The sequence below is a fragment of the Grampus griseus genome, assembly GCF_964374135.1.
Source record: "Grampus griseus genome assembly, chromosome: 9".
In the NCBI taxonomy this organism is placed as follows: Eukaryota; Metazoa; Chordata; class Mammalia; order Artiodactyla; family Delphinidae; genus Grampus; species Grampus griseus.
Genome location: NC_139003.1, coordinates 26,280,530 through 26,303,327, shown reverse-complemented (window position 1 = coordinate 26,303,327; position 22,798 = coordinate 26,280,530). Strand labels below are relative to the sequence as shown.

The window sequence follows — 22,798 nt, the reverse complement described above, 5'->3', positions numbered from 1 at the left end:
TAGACAAATACATAACAAACAAATCGTCTTATTGGTAATAACAAAAAAATTATAAAACATACCTCTAAAAATTGTTGTAAAAGCCCTTTTTAATACAGAAACAGTAAAAATAAAGCAAAGCAAACTGGCTATTAAGAAATGTTTATTCCTTTAGAAATAATTTAAATATTCCTTATAAACTTTCAAAAATTTCCCTTTAGGTTTAATATTTTTAATGACCTGTATGTGTCTGAAAATAACCAAAATATAGTTCTTGGGTCACTGAATGCCAAACATAATTAGAACTACGTGTGTTTTGTAATTATTTTTAAATTGTGTCAGAATAAGTCTGGGGATTGAAAATACACTGCTTTTGTTTGTAGACAAAAGGTTTGAAGTGTGTGTGTGTGTGTGTGTGTGTGTGTGTGTGTGTGTGTGTGAGCAAAATGTTTAGGGAAGGAGATAACTTACTTAAAAAGCAAGGTTTAGGAAAAATGTTAAGGGCAACTTTAGCTGTAAAATGTATCGTATATAGAGTTCAATTATATTGTACTTTACAATTGCCTTAACTGTCCTCTTTATTACATAAAATAAAAATCACATTTTTTTCCTGTTCCTATTCAACAAAAATACATGTAATCCATGCATTTCAATATAAATATGCAATTTTAAGCAGTTATCGTCGAGTGTTGACAAGAATTAATTGATATCAATATCATTTGACTCTGGGCACTTCTTAAATAAATACGAAATGGTTAGTATAGAGGTTGCCTCAGAACAAATAAAATGTGATGTCAAGGTACATTAAATAAAAGCCTACAGTTATATTACTTACACATAGAGAAAATCCTTTTCATTTTTCTATTACATTGTAGATAAATGTCATGATATCTTTAGAGAAAAATTAATTGCCCTACATTTTCTTAATTATGTATGCTCATAGCACCCTCTAGTGGGTGAGATAAAGCAGACAAAGGAGACGAAAAAAATCTGAAAAAAATTCACAGCGCTTATTGATTCATGCATTCACCAGCAGATATTATTTACTTAACCCTTACTACATGGAAAGCACTGTGGCAGGTGCTGTCCAGGACTTGGGACAAGGAAATCAGGACAAGAGAGAGGAACAAAAGACCTATAGAAACAGCATAGGGAAAGAGAAGGGAATTAAAACAGTGAAAGTAGAATCTAAAATGTAAATCTTTTTCATTCGTAAAAGAACTCTATCTGTATTTTAAAAAGACTTTAGAATTGGCTTTATCATTACATTTATTTTTGAAATAAGCTAATCAATGCAGATAAAATCAAGGAAAAGCATCAAAAATATATTTTCAACAGTCAATTTTCTGATATTAAAGGTATGAACACACTCATAAAGGACAAAAGAGTACAGTTATCACCTTCCTTGACCTGGACTTTAACCTAATTTATTGAGTTGGGTGGGCTTCTTTGTAACACAGTGTAAAAGTGGAAATATTTCCTTCTCCAAGAACATTTATTTGCAAAAAAGAAACCGGGCACTAAAATTCAGATTTAAAAAAATTACAATTCACTTTCCCTATTTTCTTCCCATAAGTAGGTTATATACCTCCCTAAATGTAGGATGGAAGCTATTTGCAATAAAGAAATTCATTTCTTTATACTGCTTAAGAAGATTAGCTCTGGAAACAGACATACATTCAAATACAGGCTTCACGCAAGTAAGTGCGAAATCTTGGGCCTCTGAGTGCCTCAGTTTTCTCATTTGTAAAACAGAAATGATGATAGTACCTACAGCACAAGACAGTGCTAAATACATATGAAGTGCTTTAACACATGTTACTATTATTATCATTATTATCAATGACAGCATTCTTTGCAAGAAAGATTACTTGCAAATAAATGACATGGTAAAATGAAGAAAAATATTCCTTAAAATGTTACTAAGAAGCAAGAAGTGCCAAAACTAAGAAGCGTTATTTTACCTAGAAAACTGCATCTCAAAAACAGTGAGCAAATTCTAATAAACTGTATGGTATACACAGACAATTTATCAATATATTTTAGAGGTGGATTAAAAAGTTGAAGACTGGATTTTATCAAACCAAGTAAAAGAGCTTATCATTTAAGTTTACAAATATTTTATACATCCTTTGTTATTTTAAAGCAAATTTTATGGCAGAAAAAAATTTTTCTCTCCATAGTAAAATTGGGCACAGCTTTAAGATGTTCAGGAAACATTCTTTAACTTTAAAAAAGCTGTTCAAGCCGTTATAATTTAATATATCGTCTAATAATTTAAATACCCATTTTACAAATTAAAGAAAAAAATTAATCTGGAGTTAATTTCTAGACCTCAAATATCATCTAACATGTGATTTACCCTAAAATTTATAAAAATACAAAAGAGCAAAACATGCTTGCTATACAACATCACCTTTAAAGATTTGGCCACTTGAACATGGTTGTCATAGACTAAAATGTCTATTGTCAGATTCTGCACCCGGTGGATGTGACTTAAATCACCTTCAAGAACAAGGTCTTGTATTAAGACTCTCCAAGATGGGAATGGGGTCCTGGTGCCATCCCATACCTGCATAAGAAGTAGAACAAAAGTTTAATGATCTTTTTGTAAAATTGTGGAGGCTAGAAGAGTTTTATTTGCTGGTAACATAGCTTAAAAGTAATTAAATATATTCCCCCAAATATCTGTTAAACTTTGAATATGATGTATATTCTTTCCTGATTGTAAAAGGACTACATATGTATAGGTAATGAATAAAATGTAAGGAAAAAAATTCAAACAGCTATGAGCTTGGAAAAACTATTAACATATTGTTGAATTTACTTATCTTTTTTTTCTTCTATGTAGTTATAATATATATGTCTATTTTTCTTTTTACCAAACTGGCATTCTATTCTGCTTTTCATTTCTTAATTTATTGCTGGGCAGTTTTTCAGGCAATTTAAATATTCTTCTAAAATAGGATTTTCAATGGCTTCACATTACATTATAGATGCAAACAAATTTATTAAACCAATCCCTTTTTTGGCCATTTGTTTCAAAATTTTTGCTATTTTAAATAATTTAGTAATTACCATCTTGTATATAAACCTTTACAAGTATCTCTGCTAATTTTCTTAAGTATAAATTCCTAGCTTTTAGGGAACTAATCTGACCTCTGCCCATTTTTCCACTTTGTTCTGATTTGGAAAAGGCCTTTGAAAGCACAGATATGAATATTTTGTTTATGTTAGATGTTATGAACACAAGTGAATTACAATCATGGGTGATGGAAAGGGAAAGGTAGGTTGGATTGCTATTTAAGTCACCTTGAGGTAAGGATGGGAACAGGGGTCCAGGACGAGTATGCACTATCCCATCCTTAAGACCTGAGCTAGCCTGTGCTGTGCTAGGGTTGGAAGAGATGAGCTTGAGGCTATGCTATGCTATAGAAGGGCTGGACAAAAGACATTTGGAGAGAGGTGAGAATGCCTCTGCATGTCAGAAGTTTGGCTGGGTAAGAGTGAACAGTCTACTTAAATAGAAAACACCACATTTCCTTTTCTTTTTAACTGTTATTTTTTTTAATTGAAGTATAGTTGATTTACAATGTTGTGTTAGTTTCAGGTGTACAGCAAAGTGATTCAGTTATACACACACATAGACACACACACATATATCTTTTTCAGGTTATTTTCCTTTATAGGTTATCACAAGATATTGAATATAGTTCCCTGTGCTATACATAGGTCCTTGTTGCTTATCTATTTTATATACAGTCGTGTGTATCTGTTAATCCCAAACTCCTAATTTATCCTTACCCCCATCCTTTCCCTTTTGGTAACCGTAAATTTGTTTTCCATGTCTGTGAATCTATTTCTGTTTTGTAAATAAGTTCATTTGTATCATTTGCTTAGATTCCACATATAAGTGATATCATATGATGTTTGCCTTTCTCTGACTTACTTCACTATTACTATAATTTCAAGGGCCATCCATGTTGCTGCAAATGGCATTATTTCATTCTTTTTTTATGGCTGAGTAATATTCCACTGTATATATACACCACATATTCTTTACCCATTAATAGACATTTAGGTTGCTTCCATGTCTTGGCTATTATAAATAGTGCTGCTATGAAAATTGGATGTATCTTTTCAAATTAGAGTTTTTGTCTTTTCCAGATATATGCCCAGGAATAGGATTGCTGGATCATGTGAACTCTATTTTCAGTTTTTTAAGGAACCTCCATACTGTTCTCCATAGGGGCTGCACCAATTTACATTCTTAACAACAATGTAGGAGGTTCCCCTTTCTCCACACCCTCTCTAGCACTTGTTATTTGTAGACTTTTTAATGATGGCCATTCTGACCAGTCTGAGGCAGTACCTCACTGTAGTTTTAATTTGCATTTCTTTAATAATTAGTGATGTTGAGCATCTTTTCATGTGCCTGTTGGCTATCTGTAAGTCTTCTTTGAAGAAATGTCTATTTAGGTCTTCTGCCTATTTTATGGAAAACACCGCATATCTGTACAGGTATCTGCCAGGGTCAGATTACAGAGAAAGTACTGAATAATGTTGGTGACAGTGCGAAGTTGTAAATAAACAATCATGAGTTTGTGTCACTCACTCTGTTTCCTAAATTATTCAAAGAACCAGGACAATCACTTTGGGAGTAGTAACATTATGTCGCATTTTTCTTCACTTGGAATTTGTTCTTTCATTTTGTGCACATGTTTTTGAGACTTTAAAATGGCTTTACAGACCAATCCGTGAGTCTTCTGAAGGAGGGGTTGAGAGAGTAGAGTATAAGTCAGACCTTGTGTTGAAATTCTGGAACTTTTGTAATCTTGTATCAAAACTCAATCTGTTAGGTATCTGCATATTTTATACAGATCTAATTCTTTTTTCCAAATAGATAACAATCACCATTTAACAATTCTTTGCCAATTTGAAATGTTAATGTTATTTTTATTATTATAGCAGCACGGGGACAAGAGAGGAAGTCAAGGAGAGAAATTTTTTTACTATATATCACTTTAAAATATCTTTTAAATTTCTGGGCAATGTTAAAATTACCTATCCCAAAATTAAATACCTTATTAAAATACTACCTCAAACTTTCTATAATTGTTTGTTAATTTTTCAATTTCTTGACTTGAAAGATTATTCTGATATGCTATACTTTTTTTTCTTTCTTTGTTCATGAGATATTTAAGGCTCTAAATTTTATCTTTGAGTATACCCCCAACCATAGCCTTTAATCTCTTCTTATTAACATTATAGTCTTAATAACCTATAATTAAAATTAACTTCTTTTAGAAACAACAGTATGTGGGGGAATCATATCTGCTAGAATAATTAAAATGAATGTATTGTAGTTACTAATAAAGAGACCAATATTAGCATCATATCTCAGTTGAGACAGGAAATAATTACGCTATATTCCATGCTGACCAGAACTCATTTGGAGTAAGGTCTGGCTCCTTCTGTTTTCAAAACAAAATTTTAAAAAATTATTCATAGTTTGGGATAGGAAAACCAATTTCAGAAAAAAAAAATCACTTAAAATTTGACTTCCCATAGTAAAATGAGCAAAATATTGCTATATAGTCCTCTCAATATATTTTTTGCTATGCATATAATACATTTTTAGTATATAAATGAAAGCACATTAATCACTAAAGAGAATATTGTGAATTTCTATATCAATAAGTATGTCTACAATGTCATTTTATAGTCACACAGTATTCCACAACACATAAATAATTCACAAAATTCTCTATCGCTAGTATGCGAGTTTTTTCTGATTTTTGTTACTGCAAGAAATATAAGGATAAATATTCCTTTAAAGGCATTTTTCCACATTTTAAATTATTACTATAAAATAAATTTATGAAAATAGAGTTTGAGACGAAGAGCATAGAAAGACTTTTGAGATTTCTTTCAAACTGTCCTCAAGAAAGTCTTACTAATGTAATTTCTTACATTCACTTCTGAATGCTGTATTTTAAAATAATATCTACATGAAAGCTGTTTTTATTTCTCCGAAAAGGCTATCTATAAAAATGGGATGCAGGCATGTTTTTTTGCTTTAGAAGGAAAATGTACATTCAGCTACGTCAGCTAACAGGTGGCAGGTTTTATCTCAGAATTTAAGAATTTACGCTCAATACAGCAGCCGAAAGGTGAATACTTCTCTGCACAGCTGATTTGTTGTCACTGGAAGTGTTCAGTGATTAGCAAACACTCATTTGTTAAATATGTCACTTTGGGCATAAAGTATGACTGGCTGACCTCCTCATTTTGTTTGGATGATTTTATGTTGCTTTAGCTTCAATTTTGTCACACTTAACTTATTTATGTTTTTTTATAGCATGCATTTACTTTTTCAGAGTATTTCGTGTGTATATAAATATGTGCTATTTTCAACTTCAAAAACTTTGTATTTTATTCAATAATTTCTATCTTCACTATTCTTTAATATGGGCAAGGTATAACTGATAATAATGCTAAACCCCAATATTTGTCCAAGGGCCACTGTACTCCATTTCCTGTTCCATTGTTCCAAAGAGTCAGAAGCTGAAGAACCAGAGAAGCAGGGCTGAAGCAGTGTTTGTTTAAATGCATCCTGCCTAGGCTAGGTAGGTGAGGATGGTATCAGACAACTGTCCTCTCCAGAAGCTATTCATGAATAAATTGGGATAGGTGTAAACAAAGATTAGATGGGTCTTATGTCACTTTTTTTTTCTACAGATTTAAGAACAAAATAAAATATAACAAGAAAAATAAACACTTCAAAACCATCCATCATCTACCTATGAAGCAGACAGTGAAATAACATGGGAAGAGAACCCAACATCAATGGGCCAAGAAGAAGGCAAAGGAGTGAGAAGGAAGGCTACATCTTGATAGGGAAACAGAAATATGCATTTTTTGAGCTGCAACTTAAAAATAGCAATAGAAAACAACTCATTTTGCTAGTACTAATAAGAAATATATAAACACAATATAAACAACACTATATTTAAAATGTAGATCTGGTAATACTATTTTTCTCTAGAAATATAGGATAAAGAGGAGAAGTTCAAGAGTAAAGTTGCATAGAAATTACAGGCTCATTAAAAATGGTTAGATTTTAAGTTCTTAGTACACAGTATGCATATTTATTCCACCAGAATGCTGAAAATATAAGCTCTTTACAGGCTTATAGGTCATGGTAACTTACAAAACAATTTCCAGTATTTAAAAATATCTACCTGTGCTCGCTTTGGCAGCACATATACTAAAATTGGAACGATACAGAGAAGATTAGCATGGCCCCTGTGTAAGGAGGACACGCAAATTCGTGAAGCGTTCCATATTTTTTTATAAAGCAGAAACTAACACACCATTGTAAAGCAATTATACTCCAATAAAGATGTAAAAAAATGATTAAACTGATAAAATAAATACATAAATAAATTTTAAAAAAATCTACCTTTAGAAGAAATGATGCTCCATCCACTTCTGCTTTGCCCAAGAGCTGACAAGTCAGGTCAAAATACTGCATTGGCTGGACATCACACAATTTCACTAATGTTGAAGAAGGTGAAATATGAGTAGATGCCCAAACACGTAACGCTTCTACCATTTTGTGGTCCTCAGCGGTGAAGTTAAAACACTTGCTTGAAGTACGAGGTATGATAGGAGCTCCCAAAGTTCCCTCAAATGTTAAAGACGCAAAGCCAGAGCTGGTGATACCCTGAGTCTCCTTTTTATATACTTGGATCTAAGAAAGTGGCAAAGTAGAAAACAAAACAGAAACAAACAAAACAGGTTTACTGATCCAGAACCTAGGAACTGGAAACACTTGTGAGATTATAAAATCCTGCCAGCATAGTTAATAGAGGACATAATTCTTTAAATATTTCATTTAATTAGCATATGAAATTATAAAATCTACTGGGCTATATCAAAATCCACAAGCACCATGTAAACCGTAAAACACTATACAAGATTATTTTTATTTTTTAAAGAGCTAGGTGGCAGCCTCCCTAATACTATCAGGCTTGCAGTTTTACTAACAAAACATTTATTAGTTTTTTTATTAAGGTATAATTCATAAAAGGATAATAAGTAACAGTTATTTATGAATATTATAGGGAAAACTAGAATACTTAAAATATAAGAGTTTGAAGTGAGTAAAATGCAGCTGAGGCTAAGGGCTCATCAGTCTGACTGAGACAGCTGGGATATGTCTTAAAAACATTGGCTTTCTGAATTTCAAGGCTCAGTTATTAGATGCACATGCATTTATGACTGTTATATCTTCTTCATAAAGCAACCCTTTTGAACTTATGAAATACCTCCTTTAGTCTCCTGTAATACTGTCTGATATTAATAAATGTATTTATATATTTACTGGAAATTAGAAAATATATTGAACTGAAGGATACTTAAGCTGTGATGTGCTAAAACTTGTTGGATATAACTAAAGTAGTATTCAATACATAGAGAAAAATTTACAGAAATAAGTGAATATTTTACAAAAGAAGAAAGGTTAAAAATCAGAAATTTAGGCTTCTATCTCAAGAAGCTGCACAAAGAATATTATTTCAAATCCAAGGAAAGTGGAAAGAAAACATAATCAAGGTAAGAGAAACAGAAACATACAATAGAGAAAATCAAAGCTAAAAACTGGTTCTCTGAAGAGATTTGGAATTCTCTTATATCTCTAATGGGAGTGTAAGTTGGTAAAAAACACTTTGGAAAACTAAAGGCTAGTATATGCACAACCCTGAACTCACGAACCACACTCCTTGGTATACAATCAACTGAAATGCATATATATCTATGCATTATATAATATATAATATGTAATATATATTATAATTACATATAAATGTATACATTATATTACATATAATTATATATATTCAGTAAAAGGTATGTACTAGCCTGTTTACAGCAGCATAATAACCTCAAACTGAAAACTACCTAAACGACCAACAGAATAAATATATAAATTCTGGTGTATTCAAACACTGGCTGGACAGAAAATACCATTTAGCAGTGAAAATGAACAAAGTAAAACTATATGTAATAGTACAGTTGACTCATACAAGCATAAGCCAGAAACTAAAAAAAAAACAAAAACAAAAACCCCCCAAAAAACTATAGTGTATTTCCTTTATATAAAGAACAAATACATAAGAAACTATATATGTTGTTACAAGTTGTGAGATTATTTACTCTTGGCAGGGGGGAGTGTGAATGACAACCCCAGGTAGGGGTACAAAGGACGTTTCTAGAGTGTTAGTAACATGAGCATGCTAATACTGTGAAAAGAGAGATGTATATTTTACTTCAGTTAAACAATAGCAAGAATTACAAATACAGTTGGCCCCTGAACACGGGCGTTAGGGGCACCGACCATTTGTGCAGTTGAAAATCCCCTTATAACTTAACAGTCGGCCCTCTATCCTCAGTTCAGCATCTATGGATTCAACTAACCGTGGGATCCTGTAGTACTGCACTGTTTACTACTGAAAAGAATCTGCACATCAGTGGACCCAAGCAGTTCAGAACTGTGCTGTTCAGGGTCAACTGTACTACAGGAAACAGCAGTGTGTGAGAAATAAGCTATTTTTTTGAAGTTTGGATAAGCCTGTAATATAGTGCTACAATAGTAATATTTCTAGTTCTCTTTATCTTTAAGCAAATGTTCTCCAATATTCTTCTATTCTCAGGGAAAAGGCATTAATAGAGCAAGAGAGTTGTTTCCCACCATATCTTAAGACTAGAAGACATCTGGACTATTGCACTCATATATGAGCATCAGTGACCATGAGGACCACAGATAAACTGAAGCAATAGAAGAAAAGACAACCAAGATAGTGAAGGGGTTGCGTGAAAACCCATGTAACAAAAGCAAACTATGAAGGGACTGAAATGTTTAAAACCTAAAAGACTGAAAATATTAAAGGGTTAAAAAGCTGATTTTTTAAAAATCACATACTATTTAATAGCTCTACCTTTTTATTAAATGTCTTCTAACGGAATGCAACTAGTCGGAATTGCGGCAGCTAACGCATTTCTGTGGAAGGATGTCAGGTAGTTTGCTCAAATGAAGAGGTTTCCTAATATAAATCATTTGAAGTCTGATACTATTTACATTTCTTCTTGCCGCTTGAAATGCCTGACGTCATGTTCTAACAAAGCAACCACATAATTAGTGTAACTAGTTTTAGTGAGCAATACAGCGTTCTCTTCAAACAAATATAAGTTCTGAACAGTATGAATTATACCTTCAGCCTGTGAAAGCGAACAATATCTCCATTTTTATAAATCATTGGAAGGGCTTCATAATTTCCACTAAAGAACAGGCAGGTTAACTTTACATGTGTCTGGTCCACAATTGTTACAACTGAGCAATAATCTGGAAAACACAAAAATATTTTACCTGACTTTTCGTATTTCAAAGCATTTGACAAAATAATACTGAGTTCAAAACACCAAACATTATTCTACCCTTTAATCAAGTCTTCTAAGAATAGGATCAAAACATAAAGAAATTTTCTTGTCTCTCAAAATGCACTGCCAAATTATTTTGCAAAAGTGTTCCACAAAAATTCATTTTAGAAAGTTTAATGAAACAAAAATAAAAACCGTACTTATAAATTGTCTGGAGGTGTAATAACTTTATTACCTCAAAGTTTAGAAACCATGAAGCAGATAAACATATTCAAATAATATAATTTCTAAAATAAACATAATTAAATTTAGAGTGAAAACAAAAAACTAGAAGATATTTGCAGCAAATGTGATGAAGAGTCAATATACTGCATAAAGATACTATGAAAACTGGTTATAAAACCCAGATTTTACAGTAAATATGAAAGTCAAATGAACAAACAACTCATAGAAAACTATATGAGAACAACTCAAAAGGGAAAATGATGATTTGCTGGTTATCTATAAAAGGTTACACATTAGAACGAGAGCAATTTTATATAATTTAAGCTGGCAAAAAACCCCCAGCAAATTTAATGATAGTTGGGTTGCTATGAAAACAAGTAACTTCAATCACTGGTGGCAGCAAAAACTGTAGTTTCAGAAAATTGCACACTGAGAGTGTGTCTTGGCTTCCTTCCTTCTCAGTAATATACTCAAGGCAGTATAGCCATAGAAAAGGATAAACCCAGAACAGTGAAGGGAGAGGAGAGGGGAGTGAAGGAGAGGGAGAGACGATATCAACATATTTCGGGAAGTTGGGAAAGTAAATGGTTAAGGGATCAAATGGACAGAGGAGGATGCATCCGGAAGATACTCCAAAGTAGCTACAGCAAAGATGGCAGCCATTGGGATTAAGGGTGACAGTGAAAAATAGAGCCAAAATCAGGGCTCATGAAAAGTTTACACATAGGACAACTGTTTCAATAAGCACCCATCCTAACCCTCACTCTCCTTGAAAATAACTCCAGGTAGGCAGGTAGGGTATCTCAGTGTTTAACACCAACCCCTTCCTGCAACACAGGCTGCTTTCCAAGGAAGTTTCACTGATAGACCAGGAAGTGGTAAGGCTTCTAATGAGGGTGTTAGCACCCAGAATAAATCCATCTGCATTATCACATTAGGGGGTCTACAGTCAGAAGGCTCTCTTCCCACCCACCTTAGACTGACACTTTCAATCAATGTGCCCTATGTAAGTACTATTTGTCTCTGTGAGATTTCCAATTCAAAAAAAGAGATCAAGTTGAAAAAACAAACTCATTATATACAAAGCAAACAAATGTCTACAACCTAAAATAAACCATAGCTACATTTGTAAATTTGTAAACAGTAAGCCATTACCAGACACAGAACAATAACGGATAGAAGGAAGGAAGGAAGGAAGGAAGGAAGGAAGGAAGGAAGGTAGGAGGGAAGGAAGGAAGGAAGGAAGGAAGGAAGGAAGGAAGGAAGGAAAGAAAGAAGGAAGGACACTGGGGAGGGGAGGGAGTGGTGGAGAAGAGATGAGTGGAGAGAAAGGGGGAAGGAATGGGGGAAGTGGGGAGAGAGGAAAGGAGAGGGGAGAGGAATGGAGGGCAAGAGGAGAAAGAGAAAACTGATTCTGTGAGGAGGGGACAGTAATTCAGAGAACATAAAAAAACTTTAAGAACAAAACCTTAATAAGCATCTTCAAAAAGAGTAAAAAGATATTACATCCTCGTCTCTTGATATACAGGATCTACTGGACCCAATTTTAGTTTTGGAGTTTCCATTTTCAGTAGTTTTAACTATTTGTAAGGAGTGTTATTTCAGGACATTTTTCTTTCTTAGAAGTCTTCCAAAGATTAAAGATAAATTTTACTTATTTTTTAATAGAATAAGACACATTCTTCTTGTAATGATCATACGGCTCTACTGCACCCTTTTATAAATCTAAGATACATTACGGAAGCTTAGTCATCTATTTTCCTTTATCTCAAAATATTTTGCTATTTCATTATCCTATAAATTATTTCATCATTATTCCTACCTATGCTTAAAAATGAGTAAATTAATTTTTAAAATGGGAAAATGAGAAACTTGCCTAGAGGAATGATGCAAGAGTGAAATTAATCATCCCTATTGCACTGCATTGCTCAATGTGTTATAACACCTTTCAAGAAGATATAAACCAGGTTTGAAAACTATCTTTGAAGTTTCTTCTTCAGCCTTAAGAATTCAGAACTGAAATTTTTTTGCCAATAGTCACGGAGAAGAAAATTAGATGGATCAGAAGCTGAATGCAAAGACAGGTATAGCAGCACGTTAGATATTATGGATAATGATGAATGTACTTTGAATAAAATACAAATGCTCTGAAGGTTTTAAGTTTCATATAATATCATGACAGACTAAACACAAGGGCAAAGAGATCACTAATCTAATGAAACACATGAGACCTTAAATTAAATTTCATACCATGACTGAAGTTTAATCAGAGTCTGAAATTATGTTTAATGTTAAAGAATATATTTTGGTAAAAGGTATTTACAGTCCTAAATACAGTTTGGGGTTATCAAATAATAATTAATAATGTACAAAATGTCAATATTCTAAATTAATTTACAGAAATGGAATAATCCACTTTACTTCTCAGACAGAAAACAAAACAAAAATACAGTACTTATGTTAGCAAGATATCTTATTCCCAGGCCTATAACTAGGGGGAAACTACATTATTTAGCAGTCAGCAATTACTGAGGGCTTACTGTATGACAGGTAGTGTGCTAAGCAATTTATATGCATTATCTCCCTGAATTCTTAGATAGTTGTATGTAACAGTTTACAAACGAGAGAACTTAGTTTCTTAAAAAGTCCAGGCAAGGTATCCAAGTGTGAATGTCTTATAGGTCACATATAACTCAGCATATCTGACTCCTGTTTCTTCATTTAACCAGAACACCACACTGTCTGCATGTTGCACGCTTTTTTAAACATCAACAACAATCCCAAAGAAAGTAAAATATTACGCTTAAAACTGTGATGGAGGGTTGAGAGTTTTCCTAAGTAGGTAAAATTATACTGAATCTTAACTCTATATTATTTACTATTTCATGCATTTATCTTGAAACATACTAAAGGAGAGTTCATTACTGAAGAATAACATATCATTATAATGAAACTTCAACTATAATTTACTCCAGAGGCATCACAGAAACCCCACGAACATCACAGAAAGATTCTACAATAATTCATTCTTATGAGGTTTATATGCATTTGTACATTCTTTGTAATAATTATTTTTTGACTCATAAGCTGAAAGAATAAAAGAAGAAAAGGAGACAAAAAAAGAGTATCTCCTGAGGTAGCTGAACAAGAGTTAAATCCTAGTGGAAAGACAAAAGCAGTAAAAGAAGATGTATGTTTAAGGCTACTTAAAGAGGAGTTAACTGAATTGTGAGTGTAAGAGGACAAAGGAGAGAGCACAGTACTATAAATCAGGAGTTGGCAAACTATGGCCCATAGCCAAATCCATCCCACCACTGGTTTATTATCTTTACAAAGCATTCAACTTAAGTTTTCCAAAAAAAAACTTTTCACATTCATATTCAGTTGGTTATATCAGATTTAATGAAATTACTTAATTAGAATAACAAGTAAAAGGAGTAGAAAGAGATTTGGGAACCAAATTGTAAGAATGCAATTCTTTTGAGAATACAGTTCCACTAGTGGAAGCAGAAATGAGCCAGAGCATCAGGGCTAGGCAACTCCCAGTCACCAATTCCTAGTTGTGAAAGCTTAGGATGACAAAAGCATCAGTAACGGCGTTTTACAGATGGAGTGTAGAACATTTGTTCATTGTCAAATTAGATAAGAAGTTGCTTAAGAAAGTTTCTAATTTAAATAATAACTTAACTGTAGGAAAACACCCAATGTGTCATGAAATAAATTACATATATTTATTGTGTAACAAAGATATATGTGTACATAGTAAATAATTTTCAGAACAGTGATTGTATATAGAAGATTTCTGAAGAATGCCAGAAGGTAAGTAGACACTCTTTAATCAGAAAACACAGAAATAGGCTTCCAGATTTAGTATTATGTCTTCACAGTTCACAGCATCTATAACACATAGTAGCTGATCAACCATCTTTACTAAATCAATGCATGTCATTACCTACAGCAAATATACAGTACTTGCAAAAATTCTCCCTCTCTGAAGCCTACTGCAGATACTGAAAATCATTTAGCCTCTTTATGCCTCAAATTCCTTACCTAAAAAACGGGGAAAATAATACTATTCACCTCATATGATTGTTAAAATTAAATAAGTAATTACATGTAAAGTATTTAAAATAGCACCTAGAACATGGTTAAATGCTATGTGTAAGAGGTGGCCAGTGGTGGTAGTAGCAGCAGCAGTAGCAACAGCAGCATTTCTATTACTGATAATTAATCATAACATTTTTTTCTAATGAACACAGACATGATTTTAGAATCTGTCTTAACGAAGTACATGAAGATACTTTGCCAAGATACAGTGCCAAACGGATCACAGTCAGAACATAAAATCAAAAGTATAGATGTAAGGGATTGCAAAGGAATTCCAATTTTAATTTCCACTGGAATCTCAATGAGTTGTTTTTAGATATGGTGCTATCAACCTTCCACAGAGAAATATCTTGTAGTTAACAAGAGCATCTGGTCCTCAAGAGAAATTTCATTTGGAACACAAAGAGTTTCTGAAAAAGCTATAAGGTGGAATATAGCACTAACCACTTATTCAAAAATTACAAGATAATATAGAACAATTTTAAGGATCAAAATGGTAATCAAGGGCCAAGAAGATCTAATACCTCACTTAAAAATTAGGATAGGGCTTCCCTGTTGGCGCAGTGGTTGAGAGTCCGCCTGCCGATGCAGGGGACACAGGTCCGGGAAGATCCCACATGCCGCGGAGCGGCTGGGCCCGTGAGCTATGGCCGCTGAGCCTGCGCATCCGGAGCCTGTGCTCCGCAATGGGAGAGGCCACAACAGTGAGAGGCCCGTGTACCGCAAAAAAAAAAAAAAAAAAAAAAAAAAAAATTAGGATAAAGAAGCTCACTGTGTCAGCTTGAAGAAATGTTCAAGTTCCTGTAGGGTAACAGTTCTCAAAGTTTGCTCTGCAAACCACTGGGGGGCTCCAAGATATGTTTATGGGGTCCATAAATTCAAACCTATTTTCATAGTAATATTAAGATGTTATTTGCCTTTTCAATTGTGTTGACCTTCGGACTGATGGTATAGAAGCAATGGTGAGTAAAACTGCTGGTGTCTTGGCAAGAATCAAGGCAGTAGCCTCAAACTGTAGTAGTGGTCACTGTATCCTTCACCAACACACACTAACATTAGAAGAAAAACCACAACAGTTTTACTAAAGAATAAGGCCATTCTTGATGAAGCATTAAAAATTTCTTATATGTGATCCTTGAGTACATGTCTTTTTAATATTTTACGTGGTGAAATGGGAAGCAAAATATTTCAACTGCTTACCAAAGTATGATGGTCATCTTAAGGAAAAACACTTGTGTGATTGTTTATGAGTTACACTATCCACATTCTTTTCATGGTACAGCATTTTTATTTAAAAGGATGACTGACGGAAAAATTTTAGTTATTCAAGCTCTGGTATTTGTCAGATGTTTTTACAAAAATGAATGGAATTAATCTTTCAGTTCAAAGAAAACTGGCATTTTTTTGCCAATGATAAAACCAAAGTTTTTAGGCTAAAATTACAACATTGGAAAAGTTCCACCTTCTACCATGATATTGATGGTTTCTCAATATTCAAAGACTTTTTAAAATTTAATTTAATTTTATTTTTAACATCTTTATTGGAGTATAGTTGCTTTACAATGGTGTTAGTTTCTGCTGTATAACAAAGTGAATCAGCTATACATATACATACATCCCCAGATCTCCTCCCTCTTGCGTCAAAGACTTTTCTGATAAAATTGGCTGGTGACAGAAATAACTGTTATATTTTGGTACTGTATGATACTGTACAATGAAATGGGTCAACATATAGAAGATCTGCATACATCAGGAAATGTTTTTTTTCAAATGACCTATGCACTACAAATCATGGATGATTTAAAGATCCATTCAAACTGCAAGATGGATCAATGGATTTTAATTCAATAGAATATGACGTTCACTGCTATGGTTTCAGATTCCTCACTGTAACCAACCTTTAAGAAGGTTATCAAAGAATATCCAAAATTACCTGAAGAGTTTTATAAAAGTCCTCTTCCCTTTTCCAACTACATAGCTGTGTGAAGCTAGAAATTTTTATGTATCTCAACTGAAATAACATGTTGTAACAGACTGAAGGGATAAGAGAATCCTGTTACTTTCATTATTTTTTAAAGATAAAAATATCATCAAAAATGTGAAACAATACCACACTTCATAGTTTAGGAAAATACATTTTTCATTAGTTACTTATGTTTTACAATAGACTATTTTTGGTTTAAATGAATTATTAAATGTCATTAAATATGTTAGTTTTTCACTTTCAATTTCCAGTATGTTTAAATATCTATAACTGTGATCCATAAAAATATACGCTCCTTGAGATCCTGATAATTTTTAGGAATATAAAAAGCTTAAGCAGCACTGATTTAGGACATCAACAATATTATACTTTCTGAAAGTGAAAATTCATAAAGTACTACATTTTATATAGATCACTACAGAGACAGTCCCTTGCAATTCTACGATAATCAAAATTGCGAAGAAGTAAGAATTGGTCCTACCCCTTCCCTGTTCACAATAAATAAAGGTTAAAAAAAATATGGAAAATGAATTGCTTGAAAGTGAAGCTCTATCAACTTTAATCTAGGTCGATAATCTCTAAGCTTGATTCTATAGACAATAGTTTCAGCAGACAAGAATCAGAGTACATTAAAAAGGGTTCCATGTTCAAGTAATTCCAAGTAAAATTATGTTAAAAGTAAAGTTAAACAGATTCCTTTATTAAATCTTTTCAGAGGTGATAACATGTTAATAATGCACCGTGACTCTCAAGAGCCAGACACAGTATGCAAAATTTCCCACTTTTTCATGGAATGTTTCACAGAATTGGTAGTTCTCCCACTGAAAATGCTTTGCTAAAAGCTGATGTAGATTAGATCCCCAAGTTATTTTAAATGAAGTATTACTGAGAAAACTAGAGAACTTACAGCCTCACTTGATGAAGAGGCAGACAGCTCTTCAGGACTACAGTTCACTGTTGTCTTGGGACATTCTCTTCAGCAGTTCCTGTCTCCCCATTATCTACCCTATCTCCTGGCAATCACTGTTCTAGACTTTCTCTTTCTTGCCTTCTTATCTCCCTCTTTGTTATTACTTACAAGAGAGAGAGAAAAAAATAATCATAAGAGTAAAATCCCATTTTGATGCTTCCTGATACCAAACCAATTGACAGTACTATGAAGGATAATAAATAAATCAATAAACCCTAGTTTTGATCTTTGTTCTTTTTTCAGCTTGGAGTGTTCTCCTATCTATAACTCTACATGAATCTTCTTTTCAGTTATATAAGGTAATTGTGTGTGATGATACCAGTTTTTCAAAAGTATCACGTATACTGGAAATCAGAAGCCTGATGATTCAGCTAAAAACTGATGGATAGCTGCTAAGGTGGTGGTAGAGATTGGGGTGTATACATTCTGTTTATGATTAAAAGATCAAAACTATTTCTAGTGTTGATAGAAATTCATTTGTATTTCTAAGTTCTTATTTTATGGCTGTTACATGTTCCCATTAATATTTTGCTTAAATCTAACTTATATAATACATATAAATGACAATAAATCTTTCAAATATTTAGCATAAAATACGAGCTTTCTTATCATGACATTTCTGCAAAGCAAAGAATATGTATTCAGTTTATCATTCCACTCTAAAAATCAAACTCACTGTTTTTCAACTAGTAATAACATCCAAGCATATACACAAATCCTATGAAGTCCTGATACTGTTTTCCAAATAAAGCAAAATATTTCATATCCCTAAAACTAAAGAATTAAAAGTATAAAATAATTATAAGAAATACTCCAATGCATAAGCTACTTTTCACTGTTTCTCTATTTCAAACTCCTACTTCTTTTCTTAATTCTTTTCATTTTTTAACCAAAGAGAATTTTTTGTGTGTTTTCATTCAGGGAAGGGGAGATGGGAAGGTGGGGTAACATTAATATATCCCTACCCACTGTAATTCTGTGTTATGTTAACTCTTCCAAAAAGCATTTCAAAAGTATCCGCAACAAAGCTTAGGACTCCACATCAATAAATTAAAATGTTTTGCCTTATTCAAGTAATTACAGCAGTGTATTTATAAACATCTGGTGCAGTGACTAAGGGAAAGGGTACATAAATTGCACTCACAAATACTGCACACTGGAAAGATAAACTGAAAAATTATAAAAGCCCCCTGTATGTACATTATTTCTCAGATTTGTTTTATTGCTCTATTTCCACAGCTTAATTTTGGACTACTGTTATAATGTGGAATTATTTTTCCTGCTCATATTTTGTTCTCCCCATACCAAATTACAAACAATTAAAACAGCATTCTTAAAATACTTCACTACTCTTAGCAAAGACTTTTAGTGCTACCACATTATCTATGGATATTTCTGAGTTGTTAAAAAATGCTTATATGTAAATATATGTACAGATACACAGATGTGTATATAGAGAACTATCAAGTAAAAAAACTACTTTCTTAACATCAAGGATTGAAAAAACAGAATTTAAAATGACCTCACCTAAGTTTACTTCTTAGTATATTAAATCTAACCTTAAGTATTTTCTTTACAGGCATGCCCACACACACAATCAATTCAATTACTGAGCTGCAGGCCCAGACAGACTTACTGTAGCAATATTCTTCAAAATAGCATCTACCTGCTACAAGGCAAGCTCTCCAGAATAGCATAACTAAACATGAGGAAATTCTCAGAGTCTCCTAAGGTTATCTATAAAATAATGAGGTGTTTCAAAATAAAATTGTATATACATATTTTATATACATATTTTTGGGTTTAGATATGTATATAGTTATAAAAGAAGGAAACAAAAATTCAGATTCAAGAAACAAGTGGCATTTAAAAAAATCTGTCCAATAATTTGCTCTCAAGGACAATAAAGAAGTAATATAAATGAAATATTAAATAGCTTTCAGGTTCTTTCACAAATTACCATTAGATTCATGACATAACTGGAAACCAAGCTACTCATTTTAACAAATACTAACAAGGCAAACTGCTAGAGTAAGTTTTATTTAACTTCTTCAAAGACATAAAGTGTTTCACCAAGTAAGTAAATAATCCTTCAATAATGACTACATAAAATGATAAAAATATTTATTTTCTCCATGCCTCATTTTTTACTCATTCCCAAATGAAAGAAAAATCATCTTGTGAAGTTAGAGTCAACTTACAAATTAATATTTTAATAATAAAGTTACAGAGCTAAGAGGTAATTTAAGTCTACTTTCTTGATAGCCTGTATCAACAGGGAAGGTAGGGAGCGTAGAGAGACATTTAATAAATCAGTATTCTTTCTTAGTTTATCTAAATAACAACCTCTAAAAATACATAGTTAAACTTTGATAAAGAATTGACTTTAGGGCTTCCCTGGTGGCGCAGTGGTTGAGAGTCCGCCTGCCGATGCAGGGGACACGGGTTCGTGTCCCGGTTCGGGAGGATCCCACATGCCGCGGAGCGGCTGCGCCCATGAGCCATGGCCGCTGAGCCTGCGCCTCTGGAGCCTGTGCTCCGCAACGGGAGAGGCCACAACAGTGAGAGGCCCGCGTACCGCAAAAAAAAAAAAAAAAAAAAAAAAAAAAAAAGAATTGACTTTAAAGCTTCAGTAAGACTTCATGTTTAAACTGTTGACGAAGTATTTTAACTACTTTAACACTTAGGTAATACTTCATTTAACTTGATGTAAATCTAGAAAAGGTAACAAATGATAAATTAAGCCCTACATTCTGCGATCTTCAGCAATTCACCTAATTTCCTCAGTATGATTAAGTGTAAATTGGAGTTTTATTATAAGGGAAAGCTGGTAGTTCATCTAAGTAAGGTCTTTAATCAAAGAAGCATGCATGCACGCATGCTTATATATTTATATAATCCACAAAAAAATTATATAATCCACAAAAAAATTCCTCCATGAAAGTTGCTTCACCACCTTTTTATCTACTAGGGCGCTGTTGTTTGTATTTATTTATTTTTTTGAGGTAATTCGGCATTTATTTATTGAAAGTAAGTTGAAATCTATTCTATTGTATATTATTACAACAAGTGCTGTTCTTCACTGAGGCAATCTATCATTGATTTTCTAACTATGTTTTCTACATATGCAATTCAAGATTTGAAAATTAAAATAATATTTACCTTACAAAGAATTCACATATCTATTAATAGCTACTGCAACTGGCTGTTACCATATTACAGGTACAGTTGCATATGTTACTTCAATTGTTACAGCAAATTCCATGAGAGTCCATGACCATCATCATCTCCATTTTCAGATAAACAAATTAAGCAAGAGAAGCAGAGTAAGTTGTCTATGGTAAAACAACTAAAAATTTCTCTTAAGCTTATGTTGTAGAGTGTTGTTGTTTTTAAACCAATCAGTACTTCATCAACAGTTTTCCACTTGTATAAAATTTTATTATTGAAATACTAAAGTAAAAGCCATGAAGGCAAATCACTGAACTAAGGCAATACTATATGCTACAATCTTACTTGTTTACAAGGATACTTGCTATACAATACACACATAACAGCACTCTCTTTATTATGCTGGTGTGAGGTTAACATAATTTCCACTCATGTTTTTATAATGTTGAAAAAGATCATGGGAGGCAGGAAAGAGAAGCGTAAATATTATGATAGATGTAAGTTCTAATATATAGATATATATACATGCACACACAGATGCGATAGGTAGACAGATATATTTATGAGTTCATAAATGTTATTCTGAAATTACACCTGAGGGAGTTTTCCTCTTATGTTTTACTCTATGCATTGAGCAACCATAGGTCATAGATGGTACACCTAGGTGTAAGAATTTCAACTAAGACTAGCAATGGTCTTTATCTTCACAGAGTTTGTGTTTAAAATAAGGGAGACAAAACAGTAAGATTAATTTTTAAAATAACTATAAAAGTATATTGATATTCATCAATAAAAAGGAATAAACTATTGATACATGCTATAACATGGAACCTCAAAATCATTATGCTAAGTGAAAGAAACCAGAAGCAAAGTGAGCCTATCTATATGAAGTGTCCAGAAAGGTACAGAGATAGAAAGCAAGTTAACGGTTGCCTAGCACTGGGGATGGCAATGAGGACTGACTGCAAACAGAATGGAGATCTTTTTGTATGGTGTTGTTTGCTCATGGCCATAAAAATGAAATTCACTCTTCGTGGTTGAATCAGTTACCATCAATCACACAAATGTCAGCATATGAAGTCTTGCTGATATCTTTTGTTAACTATGATCTCCTCATCCATTTGGTTTGACATTAAAAATTGTATCTTTTTAAATCATCATTTTAATTGTAACTTGGGAGCAAATATAAACACATGTGCTGTACCGTCTGAATCCTTCTTAAAATGTGACAAAAACCATAACCATGAATGAGATCAGAGGTCAGCAAACTATGGCCTGTGGGCCAGCTGACTTCTGTAAAATCAAGTTTTATTGCTACACATTCATTTCCACATTGTCTGTGGCTGTTTTCATGCTATAAGGCACAACTGAGTAGTTGTGACAGAGACTACCTGTCATGCAAAGCCTAAATTTTACACTATCCAGTGCCTTAAGGAAAAATCCAACTCCTAAACTAGATTAATGGTGGACATACAAAAAGGATACTGGAAATAAAGGACTAATAGCATAATACTCTGAAATAGGAAAAGAAACTAAAGTACACTACAATGTCTTTATTTAATACTTAGTCTTTCAAGAACTCAATTTTTCAAAGTAATGGTACTAGTATGTAAACAGTCCAGCATCAAATGCAGTAATATTTACACGACCAATTTAAGAAATTTCAAGATGAACTTAGTATAGAAGATAAAAGATCATGATATTCAAAGCAACTCAACAATTATTTCTGATAAGAAAAACGGCCTACAAGAAAAAAAATACTCAAAAAGACTGTCAATTCCACTCTTAGGTATATACCTAAGAGAAATGAAAACATGATGTCCACACAAAAACATATATATGAATGTACATAGCAGCATTATTTGAAAGAACCTAAATGTCCATCAAGTGACAGATGGATAAATAAAATGTGGTCCATCCAT

General features: G+C 32.9%; 1 protein-coding gene across 2 annotated transcripts in view; it reads right to left on the bottom strand.

Annotated features, from left to right (window-relative positions):
• The window catches only part of POT1 (protection of telomeres 1), a 79,610-nt gene that overhangs the window by 26,329 nt on the left and 30,483 nt on the right, over positions 1 to 22,798 (bottom strand). For both annotated transcript variants that reach the window (XM_082662221.1, XM_082662222.1), the window contains 3 exons: positions 10,254 to 10,384; positions 7,445 to 7,735; positions 2,396 to 2,551 (listed from right to left, as the gene is read on the bottom strand). In XM_082662221.1, coding sequence (XP_082518347.1) covers positions 2,396 to 2,551; positions 7,445 to 7,735; positions 10,254 to 10,384 — 578 coding nt within the window. The remainder of the gene's footprint in view (positions 1 to 2,395; positions 2,552 to 7,444; positions 7,736 to 10,253; positions 10,385 to 22,798) is intronic.